Genomic DNA, 12,671 nt, shown 5'->3' with positions numbered 1-12,671 from the left:
TAGTTGTGCACCTCCCTTTTTGATTGCAATTAATTAAACCAAAAGTGTCCAAAAAAACCCAACTTTTTCTTAACTGCAATAATAACCCCTCATTGAGAGCTTTTCAACAATATATCATAAGTGGTACTTATTTTCATTGGTTCCAGAGTTATAGCCAAATAAAAGTTTAATTAATGAAATATTTGGATCTTACAAGGGAAGGCACATCGGTTCGAATCAGGCTTTATCTCCGTTTTTTAACTTTTTTTTTTTTTAATTTAAATATATTGATTTATTAATAATTATTAACCTCTCATTGTAAAAAAAATATACGAATAATAATTCAATAACAAAAAAAATATATATAAAAAAATATCAGAAGTTTTTAATGAAATAAAATTTTATGTACATTTCATTTTAAAAAAACATGTATAAATGTAATTTAATAGGTGTTCAAGGAAGCCTTGGCTGGCCTCCATGGCATGAGTGGTAGCGTCTCGGCCTTTTATCCGGAGATCCTGAGTTCAAATCCCATTAAGGCATGGCATTTTCACACGCTGCAAAAACACTCATCTCATCCTCTGAAGCAATACCTTCCTAGAGATTAAAAAAAAGAAAAATGGCATACAAGGAATCATGTGTTGTCCACATCAGATTTTTTATTTTAAATTTATCTCTTAGATTTACAGTGTATATTGTTTTTTTTAACAAATGATATTTTATAATTTATTACCTACATATTTAAGATCTGATTATGAAAAAAATGTTAAATGAAATATTCATAAATACTAGTAATTGACAAATTAAATTCAATTTCCAATCAAAATTCTTTCATCGGTGGTTTATAATACAATTCACCTTTCAATAAGATGAAGGTCTGATATTCTCAAGAGTTGAAATCATTTTTACCCTCATTTATTTCAGGAATGAAAATTAAAAGTACCTCCCTATCTAAAAGAAACAGCAGAAGACAAATTAACAAAATCTCATCTCTTAGAAATAGTGTGTAAAATCCCTACCATCTTCTAAACTGTTCTTAAAATATCTTCATGAAAATCTAGAGTAATTAAATGTTCAAGAGAATTACCATAAAAAATTCAGAAGTAGGTTTTGAGGTAACCAAACTGAACTCTTTAAGAATGAATTAAACTCTCAAGGATTGAAAAACCACCTTCTGCATTACACAACAAAGTACCTAAAGAATTGACATTCTAAAAGGATTTCGCACAGAAAGAAACAGACAAATTATTAAAATTTTACTGCCTTCATTCTGGAAGGTGAAGAATTACTATGCGTAATCAAAAAAGTTTTTTTCAGTATTTCCTCATAACAGAAATTTTCAGATAAACTTAAGTGTATTTACAGATTTATGATAATGTCAAATATTTACTACTAATCCCATCTGTCTGTAAATGTATCATCCGCTTCATAAAGTTTTAAAACTTAACATGCCTAAAAAATTTGAAATTAACATTAAGTTATCAGGGTTGTTAACTGCTAAAAAAATTCAAGAGTTAGTTGAATTTATAAAATAAATTCAGTTTCAGTGAATAAGATATTATAGTATTGCTTCATTTTGTGTAATAACATTCTGCTGGGCAAACATCCATTTTTTGTTTATTATTTATTGGAAGGGGTTAACCTCAATCTCTGTCAACCAAATCATAAGCCTACAAACATAATGCATTTTTTAAGCTCTTGCACCTTTAAGGCGGTATATTAAAAAGAGAATGAGTGATACCAAAAAATACAGCATAGCCCAGAATTAAGGTCATGCCAGTTGGAAATAGAAAAACCATACACCTTAAAAACCAGTAATATACAAATTTCACTCAAGATAGTTAAAATTGATTAAACGAAGTGTCAGACACATATCAGCCATGTGAATGAGATAATAAAAGCTGCTAATATGACTTGAACAAATCAATGTTATAAGGAGACAGTTTTTCTTGGGACTACTGGTATTAATAAATTTATTGTTTTATTATTTTAATCTTTTTATTGTTTTATGGTACTTATCCACAAAACATTATTTTATAGGTTTGTCTCAATACAATTTTACATAATCTCATAAGAATATAATTCCTTAACAGCCTTTCTTAACTTACACTAATACTTAATTTCAAGTACTACATAATTCATGTTATATTTTTAAAAGCTACAATTATTTATTTCACTATTTGGCACCTAATCATTTAAAACCATAATTAAAGTTTTGTGTTTCTTAAAGTGATGAACTAATATTTTTCATCATTTTATAATAATTATGGAAAATTAATAACTTATTTAAAATTCTTGTACTTTCTATTTTTAACACTGATTTAATATTCCATAGATTATATTGTTATAAGAAAACTTGAAAATTGCAAACTTATCGATTAGATCATTGAATATATCCAGCTGTTTACTGCAGATACTTGTAAATATTTACAAGACGCTTGTAAATATTCAGATGGTTGTAAATATTTAACGGTGATTTCAATTTAACCTAATTCATTATTTACAATATAGTGTAAATTGTACTAATTATATTCTTATAAAATTGTAGTACACCTTTTTTTTGTAGTACAGATAGCTTAAATTAAGTTAGGTTGTAATGAATGTACAAGACTACACTTCATTTACACTCATACATTACATATCATCCTCATTCATCCTCAGAAGAATTATCTAAACGGTAGTTACCGGAGGCTAAACAGGAAAAAGAAAGTAAGTTAGGTTGTAATAGTGTAAATAAGAACAACAAAAACTTTTAACAACAATTATTTTTTTGTTTAATGAATAAGTTTACATGTAAGGATTGCATATTTGCATATAACTAGAGATCCTAAAAGTCCAAAAGCCCCAGATACTAACTTCAAGCCAAAAAAGAAAAAACTTGCAATATAATGAGCACACCATTGTTCTAGAACTAAACTGTAGTACACTTCCAATTATCTGGGATAATGATGGGAAGAATGTACACAGAAATAATACATTCACAGATATTCTATAAAATTTGTTAAAAACAATTGCAACTTAAATGTATAAACTGTGAAAAAATAGAGAGTAGATTCAAATTCATTTAAAGACATTAGTGACTAACATTGGTGATTTAAAGACTTAAAAAATCAGTGAATTATAAATAAAATGAAAACTCAGGTTTTTAATAAATTCATTTACAGAGAATTGTAAATTAAAATTAAACATTTAAAATAGTAAGTGAATTTTTTTATGTTTTGTTTATTACTGTAAACTTAATATTGATTGATAACAATCAGCATAACATTGATTACCTGATAATTAAATCGGTGTAACAGTATTTTAACTGGGTCACCAAGATGTTGAATTAAAACTCCACATTATTCAACCCAGAAATATGGGTTAACTTTATGGATAGACTTTATCTTCACCATAAATAAATAAATACATTGTTTCTGCTCAGTACATAATAGTACACATGCAGATCACATCAGCAATAGATGTGATACATACACTACATCATGGATAAAAGAATGGAACAAACTATCATTTGATTGGATGGCCCAAGAGAAAATCCGTGGTAAATATAGATCAGAACAGCCAGTTTACATTTCACTTAACCAATCACATTTACTTTCTGGTAGATTTTCTCTACATGCAGGACTTAATGAAATATTTATTTTACAATTAATATCTCCAGATAATATCATCATTATACGTAAATTATTTATCAGTCCAGAAAAGAAGTTATTAGGATAAGGACATCAAATGGATGGATGTTGACAAAAGGTGTCAAATTCTTTACTTATGAAAGCATTTTAATTTTTTTTTTTGCAAATATTTTTCTACTGTGAAATTTTTATTTGGTTAATTACAATAGTTTTATTTATTTTTATTTGGTTAATTATTTTTATTTTGTTGTAAAGCATATCTTGTATTTAATTAACTTTCTCTCATCACATTTCTTAATCAGTTTTTTTATTGTGTGGTAGTATCTAGGTAAAAGTCATATTCTAGTGACTTAACTGACTGTTACATTTGACATTGTTGTTGATAAATGCTACTAAATTAATTATTCAGTGATAGAAATTATAATCTCAGATTTTTTAATTTGATGAAAACCTATTTTAAAGCTGTAATATAATAGTCTTTTTTCTGACAGAAGAGTTGGTGACACACCAGTACCTGGTGCTGGAGCCTATGCAGATAATTCTATTGGTGCTGCATCTGCCACTGGTGATGGAGATATTATGATGCGTTTCTTACCAAGGTTAGAAAATCTATTAAACATTTTATTTTATATCTTTCAGTAAGTTAAAAGTAGCCTTCAGATGTTTTTTGTAAGAAAATATGTTAGAACATTTTTTATCACAACCTTTTCCAATTATTTTTTTATGATGACCATATGGTTAGAAAAGATGTTTAAATAAAATCAATTATTAACCAAACAAAAACAAAAATAATATTTCTGAAATTGAGGAATTCAAACAAAGAACTGAATGAGTTAAAATGGGACTGAATTCTGCAAAACTTTCCCACAGTTCCAAACAATGTAATTCATTCTATTCTAAATGTGTGCCCTTTGAGAATCCCATTCTTTAGAAGAAGCAACTGGTTAGAGAGAGCACAAATAATCTACACGCAGAAATCTACATACCCACAGACAGTTCACTGCAACTCAGTCCAAAATGACATTTCTAGAATTGTCACTGTTAATGAATTTGCTTATTTTAATTTTAATAATACTATAAAAATAAAGATAAAAATAATTAAGTCTCTAAGGAAAATAGCTTTGAAAGTGAAAAAGAATAGTTAAAAAATAATGAATAAAATATACATTAAAATAATTTAAATACTTGTACAAAAAACTAATAGAAGATATTGAGGGAAATCAAAATACTTTTTACCAATAAAATTGATTTTCAAAATCTGGTTATTTGATGAAACATATAACAATAAGCCTACTTGTAATTAATTAGAGTAATTCTGTTTTCTAAACTACACTGATTATAAAGCAAGTCAAATATATTTTGTAAGTTGCAGTACATGAAAAAAAAGAGACTTAAAAAATTATTTCAAAAAATATCTGCAACAGCTTATCCACATGGTAGGCAAGATAATAATTCGGAAAAGATTAAACCACAATCAAAGCATGATCAATAAAAATATTTTTTAAAAATCAAATAGCTATATCAAACAGTATTCAATTATTTTTAAATTTAATAATAAAATAAATAGTCACCATTATGATTTTCAACAAAAGTTATACCATCACAGTTTAATAATCTATAAAAACTTACTTTCAAAACAAGAGAATGGTGTTACTTTTCTCATAAATTAACAGTCTCAAAATTAAAGTTCACACTTGCAGATGTCTATATGCACAAACAAATGTACAATTAAAACAAACTAATTGCTGATCTCTGAAACAGGCAAGATGATCCATTTTATGCTCCAGGCAATTAGATTTAAGATTAGCAAAGGATAAGAGACCAGACTGAGTACAGTTCACAACACATGAGTGACAGCACAATCCATAGCATCATCTTATATAACTGCCTTGCTTCTTGATTTTTTTGCACCCATCTGCACTGCACCTTGACAACCTTAAAACTACATTTTAACCAGACTTCTTTACTTTCCAGTGAAAATTTTTTGACGTTTTTTAAAGTTAATCTAACATTTTAATTATTGAACTAATTAAATAACACAGTATATATAATATGTAAATAACATAACATAATATATTATTAGCATTTAGTAATATAAATTGAAAATGTAAATAAATAATTAGAAATATAAATTGAAAAACAATATTATGCTTGTTGCAAGTAGTAGAATACTTCCCTGGTGTTGTTTTTTTCTATCAGGTTGCTAAAAGGAGACTTACTGATACTAAAAGTTGCTTGACAAAAATAATGTTTCCATATCCAGGAATGTAGTTAATGTTTTAGAAGTTGGTGTTGTCTGTGGTTAGGTACAGTTCTGTAGGTTAGATATGTTTTTTTACAATTACTCTAGTTGTGTTTAGCTAATTGCTCTAAAACTGTTTTTAAAAGTTTTACTGAAAATTTAAAGATAACATGGCTATCTCTGTTGTTCATCTTTGGCAGACAATGAGATAAAACTACATACAAGAAAATAAATAATTGAAAAAAAGAACAATAAATATTAGTTGAAAATAAACAGTAAAATCACTAAAATAAAAATTAAGTGTTTTTAGAATGGATTTAATTTAATTTTTAAATGAAGTTCCAATAATGTATTACCAAAAATTACCTTTTTATTTACAAAAGTTTTAACTTATTCACAAAATTACCTCTTTTATTAAAAAACTTATTAAACCCTAGACCATGTTACAAGATTACTTTAAGCATCAGTTAAAACAATCATTCAGGCTTACAGGGACAAAAAATTAAACACTAACATTAAAATAAACTAAACTCTTTATTTCTTTTTTATATTTGATAATGCATTTTTCTTTTCCAACTTCTCGTTCATTCAACAGTGGAGGATTAGAGTAAATTATGAATTTTTGTTTAATATTGATTATATATCTCTTTATTGTCATCAGTCCATAAATTGGTTTGCAACAAGTTTCCAAAGTCTTCTGTCCTACTTCAGTTGTTGATAGCTTTAGCAATTCATGTCATTCATGATCGGCCTGATACATTCCTACCTTTCTCTTCCTTGGTGGTTCCTTCTCTCAATCACTGTCTTCAGTAATGGTCTTCAGGATCCCCTTGTGTCTCAGCAGATGTCCAATTAATATATCTCTTCCTGTAAGATTCTTTCATAGGGATCTATTTTCATTTATTCATTTGAGCACCTCCTCATTAGTTACTTTGTCTGTCCATCTTATACTTAACAATTGCCTGAAGCACCACATTTCAAAGTTCTTCTAGGTTCTTTCTTTCAGGGGTTCCAACCATCCAACTTTCACTCCCATTCAGTGCTATGCTCCAAACCTATGTTTTGACCCGCTACTTCCATACTGATGGTACTGGAACACAGTAGATCTTCTTTTATTAAATGCTATTTTTGCTAGACATTTTCATGTTTTTATGTTTCTTTTACTTTTATTATCTGGTGTTATTATGCTGGCTAGATATTTAAATTCCCTGACCTATTCTAAGATTTCATTCTGCAGCTGCACTTGCAACCTTATATCCTGTTGTCCACAAACCATAACTTTCATTTTTGCTTTATTAATTCTAAGGTTCTACTTGTTGGTGAAAATCTCATCCATTTTAGAAATAGTCTTGTTCATATCTTCTTCGTTATCTGTGATGATGGCTATATCATCTGCAAATCTTAACATACCTATTTTTGTCCCTTGGACAAACATTTTTGTCCCTTTCTTTTTTTTGTCCCAAAATTTTGAATCAAAGTTCCTCTCAATTCTCTTTAATATTATTATTGTTAATATCTTTGATTCATGGAAAATCAGGCTGATTGTACATAACTTGTTACTTCTATTTGCATTTAATTTTTTTGGATTGGGGATTGGTACACACTTTGCAATTAAATGAATAACATTCAGAAAGGTTACAAAATTTTTATTACTATGTAATTCATTTCATAATTATATGCACAGTTTTTTGTACATTTTTTTTTTTTTAAATTTAGTGAAGAAAATAACTTGCTCAGATGAGCATTTTTCTTCATCAAAATTATTACATCAACTTAGTATTTAAGAACAAAAAAAAATTGATCTTTCCCATTTGGAAAATTATGGTCTACATTTAATACTTATCTTATTTAACCTCTATTTCTTTTCCTGCTAGTAATTTTAAGTCCCTCACTTGCCTTTTCCCTGAATTCATCCGTTTTTGATACTCTTTTTTGTTTTAAAGCTATTTCTTCATAGTAACTCTTTTTTTCCAAGATTTTTGTTAATTGCTTCTTTATTAATCCCAGATTTTCTAAAGCCGAAATTATTGTTCCTGCTTTTTAATTCTTTCTTAACTTTTTTACAACATACACTTTAGTTTTTCTTTCTAGACAAAATTGTAGGATTTTCTTGGGAAACTTTCTACCACTTAACCTTAAAATGTGACCTGTTAAAACCAATCATCCCTCATGCATTGTTTCACTTATTTCTTTAAATGTGTGGTATAGCATTGTGGGGTTTATATATCATCCTTTAAGAAGGCTGTATATGTTGTCATCTTTTAAAGAAACTGATATTTTTCTTAAATTTTTTTCTTATTTTTGATTTTTTTAAAGTCCTGTATTGATCTTTGCCTAACAATCTTAATTTCAAATGCATGTGGATAAATCACTGTATTCAAATGCATTAATTTTTTTATTTATAGATATGTAAATATTTTATGTTAGACAATAAGCAAATACCATTTTGTTTGCTCAATTACTTCAAACTGTCTTTTCTTTGCCATTCCATTTTATAGTTTCGTTTAGATATTTTAAATGTTTTACTTTTTTTTATTTTTCTGAACTTGGTTTTTAAAAAAGATAGGGCCATTCTTGATGTTATCATTTATTGTGTTTTTCAAAAATGTTTATAGACCTACTCATTCTGCCGGTTTGCTTTTTCTTCTGTTCCTAATTTGGGATCATCTGAAAAGATAACCGAATCATCTGTGAAGGTAAGACAGTCAATAACCATGTGGGCATTATCTTCTGCTAATGTTGAAGTACTGTTATATTCTTCACATTTGTTTCTCCAACCCCATTGTCACATAAACATTGTTATTCAATGTAAGCAATGTCATTCTCAAGTTGCACTGTCATATAAATCTCTCAAGAAACCTTATTATATTTGTATTCTTAAGATTATTAATTATTTTCATTTCATCTCTTTTGTGTGGTAAAAAATCTAGTAAACTTCTTTTGGATAATTTATTTCTATCCAAATTTAATTTATTAAATTTATTTAAGTAAATTTAATTTAATTTATTTCTACAATAGGGGGGGGGTCACAATTTAATAATTTCTCAATATGCTTTGCCAAAAGTTCATTGAAAACTTTATCAAAGAGTTTTCTTTGTTATTATGGATTAATTTTCCATTTTCAATTTTAAAATTTAGACTGATCTTGGTAATCTTTTAATTTGGATTTAAATGTCTCATAAAAGCTTGTCTGTTATTTGTTTTGAAGTCTAATTCAATTCTGTTTAAAATTTTCAAAATCATTCGGATTTTTGGTAGAGTTCCATTTTTTCAAGTTCATATTTTTTGAAAAAGCTTCTTCATAGCTTTCATTCTACCATCTATGTTTCTTTTTTGATGCTAGAAAGATTTGTTTTTCTGCTGCTTCTTTGATTCTTTGATATATTCCTGTCCAGACAGGGGAATCTATCATTTTAATTTTTTGTTAGTGTTTTTCTTTTTGATTTAAATTCACTTCTATTTTATATTTTTTAATTCTTTTAGAAGTTTCTCCTTTTCTATTTGAGATGAACTTATTCTTATTCTCGAAACTTATCCACATCTATAAATCCACTAAAAAATAATACTATTCAGTTTCTTAAATTTTCACATTATAATTAACAGCCACCAATAACTTTAATTTAGTGCAGACTTAAAAAACAGCATTTTAAAGAACTAAATAATAATAATAATATGTTGTACATTTTTAATGTTTGAAGTTGATTTTGATTTTTAAGAATATGTTTTTTAATTTGAAATGTGAATAGTCCTACAAAAAAAATGCTGTCCTTATGAAAAAAAAAATGTCACAAGAACTGAAAAAGCAAAAAAACTTGTATTTCAATAAAAATAGAAAATAGAAAAGGAGTGTAAAAAATGTCATTACTAACAAATATGAACTAACACTGGTTAAAAAAAACAGGAATTTATATTACATTTTTATTTTCAAGTTAGTTTTTATGAATTTTTACATAAAAATACTTTGCATATCAGAATGACTTCAGACTAAAACATTGTTGTCATAACAATCCAATTATAAGTAATGATACTAACAAACAATTTTTTTTTAATCTTTAAATTTTCTGTTGAATCCTGTAATTTTTTGTTTAAAAAAATGTTGCTGATATTATTTGGAAGAAATTTCCAACCTTTTCCATTAAGTGGCCTTGGTAAAGGCTGGAAAAACATCATTGTTGCATATTACCAACAGCACCACAGTGACTGGCTCGCTGGCTGTGACTCGGCAGTGGCAGATTATTGTCAGAGCAATATCCAGTATTCAGTATTCGATTGATTAGTGTTATTGCTTTCTTTAATTAAAAATCAATTTTTTACAAATGGGTATTTTTAACGCATATTTAATAATAAACAAACATACACTGTACAATAATAATCAATGTACACTATACAAAAATAAACATATGAATGACAACAATGAATAAAGGATTCAACTCACATGAATAATCTCTGAGGAATAGAATATTGTAAATAAATATGATGTCATTCCATCCATACCAAGGTGTGTTTACACAATTCCCTACCAAAGTGAAAATGTTGCCACCTTCAAGAAAAGTACAAAATTTCTTCTGTAGGACCATCAGACAATGTTTTTGAAAAATCATCAAAATTAGTAATTTCATGGTAAAGCATAAAAAACAATATAAAGTACAATAATATATAAACCAAATATAATATAAATCAAATTGAGCTATATGACATATATCTCTCTTTTTTTTAGTTTGTTAAATATTTAACACAATGTTTAAATATATTTATCACAATGACTGTGAATTAATATTGTATTGATTTGATTTATTTAGTAACTGCATATTGTTCTTTCTGTTGACTAATAAAATTGGTAATAATTAGATTAACTGATTTTTTATCCATAAAAAAGATAAATTTCTTTCTTTTTAGTTTTCTAGCCGTGGAGGAAATGAGGCATGGTGCTTCCCCTAAAGCAGCTGCAGAAACTGCAATAAAGCGAATCAGCTCTCATTATCCAGATTTTTTTGGAGCATTAATTGCAGTTAATATTTATGGAGAATTTGGAGCTGCATGTCATGGAATGGAAAGTTTTCCCTATTGTGTTGCAAATCCTTCATTAGGTAATGTTACTGTTTATACCATAGATTGTTTGCAAGGTAAATGATTTTTATAGATTAATGACAAATTTTAAATGTAGATATATACTGTAAAAAACAAAATAATGTTTTTTTAAATTTATTTATTAATGTATATTTTTTATATTGTAGAACACATTATTCTAATAAAATTTATTTAAACTTTCTTATTAATATTCATAATTTTTATTATTACACACTATCTAATTTATGTCTGCTGAGAACTAATGACAAATATTATAATTAAAAAGAAGAAATATGATTAATAATTTTTAAATAATTTGTTTTTATTACTTGATGCCAAATGATCCTCCTAAACTATTATGAATGATCTTCTTCTCTCGTCATGTAAAGACAAGTAAACAATAAATTAAAGAATCCTTTATTTAAATTAAACTGCTCATAATCACTTTATTTAAACTGTTGTTGATTGGTCATTCAACATCCTATAATCGACAAACCTAAGTAGTTAAAAGAATTCACCTGCTTCTAGAAACGGCATCAATCTTCTTCTACTTTCATGGCAATACATTTATCCTGTAATTACCTTTTCTTTGATGGTTCTCATTTTCATTTTTTTTTTTTTTTTCATTTATCTTATACTACTTCAGATAAATCACAACACCAGGTGAACCTGATCTGGATACAGATGAACATATCATTTGTAAGCTGTAATATATAAACCAGGTCTAGCTTCCAGTTTCCAAACTAAATTTTATTTATACTTAATCTCTTACACTGATGCCATCATACAACACTTTGGACATTATATTATCCACTACATTGTACTGTTATGTAGAGTTATACAATATGCTCAAAGTAGCCATAAAATTATAAAATCATTAATGTATACATGATCGCCATTCCAATAAGTTTGGAGATCAGTGCCCACAAAAGCAACAACATTATAACATAAAAACTAATGTTTTTATTATTTCAGGTTGTTGAGATATTTTAATCAATATATATTTTGAAAACAAATGAAATGAAATAGCATGCTACAAATATTACACAACACAGAACAGTAGGACCAGTCCTGAGGAAGTTGTTACTAATCAAGACACAGGCAGTCCTTCTGTAGGTTGATAATGCTCTTGTTCTACCTATCATCTTTTTATCCTCCATCCTTCTGTCCTTGGATAGGCAGGACAGAAATTGTCAGGTGTCACCCTAGTTTAATCTGTAGCACCTGGTAGTAGCTAATTGCAGCTCCCTATTGAATCTCCAAGAGTGGTGACTGTTCAGAAATTTTGTTTCCTGTCCAGGGATGGTTCATAAAACAAAACTAGAGATGAGATGCCTGCTTTTTAAAGCAAGGTTTGCTCTTTTAAAAATTTATAACTTAATCCATAACAACTCGTATAATTTACAACTGAATAATTGTAATGTAAAACTTATATAATTTACTGTGAAATGTTATTGGTAAAACAATAAATTTGAAAATTAGGAGCATAAAGGATGACAAGGAGACAGAGTCAATTCAAAAGTAAAGTTAGTAAAGCTAGTAAAAGGTTGGAGGTCAAGGTGGACTAGAGTCATTGTCTATGATATAGATCTTCACCTATCCAAGAAGGAGCTCATAAGAACTGAATGATTCTTAGCCTAAGCCATATTGAAACAAGCATTTGGTTTACTATCTAATTATTAGAACTTCACCTTTTTATATAGCAATAAAACCTTTTAATCCAACTGTTACATCATTTAAAATTATACCCA

General features: G+C 27.5%; 1 protein-coding gene across 5 annotated transcripts in view; it reads left to right on the top strand.

Annotated features, from left to right (window-relative positions):
• The window catches only part of LOC142322266 (N(4)-(Beta-N-acetylglucosaminyl)-L-asparaginase-like), an 869,152-nt gene extending 858,027 nt beyond the window's left edge, over positions 1 to 11,125 (top strand). For all 5 annotated transcript variants that reach the window (XM_075361165.1, XM_075361164.1, XM_075361162.1 and 2 more), the window contains 2 exons: positions 4,103 to 4,210; positions 10,750 to 11,125. In XM_075361165.1, the coding sequence (XP_075217280.1) occupies positions 4,103 to 4,210; positions 10,750 to 10,984 (343 nt within the window). In that variant the 3' untranslated portion in view covers positions 10,985 to 11,125. The remainder of the gene's footprint in view (positions 1 to 4,102; positions 4,211 to 10,749) is intronic.
• Positions 11,126 to 12,671: the final 1,546 nt, after the last annotated feature.

The sequence above is a fragment of the Lycorma delicatula genome, chromosome 3, assembly GCF_047948215.1.
Source record: "Lycorma delicatula isolate Av1 chromosome 3, ASM4794821v1, whole genome shotgun sequence".
Lineage (NCBI taxonomy): Eukaryota > Metazoa > Arthropoda > Insecta > Hemiptera > Fulgoridae > Lycorma > Lycorma delicatula.
Note: the sequence above shows the minus strand (reverse complement) of the source record. Positions and strands in the feature narration are given on the sequence as shown.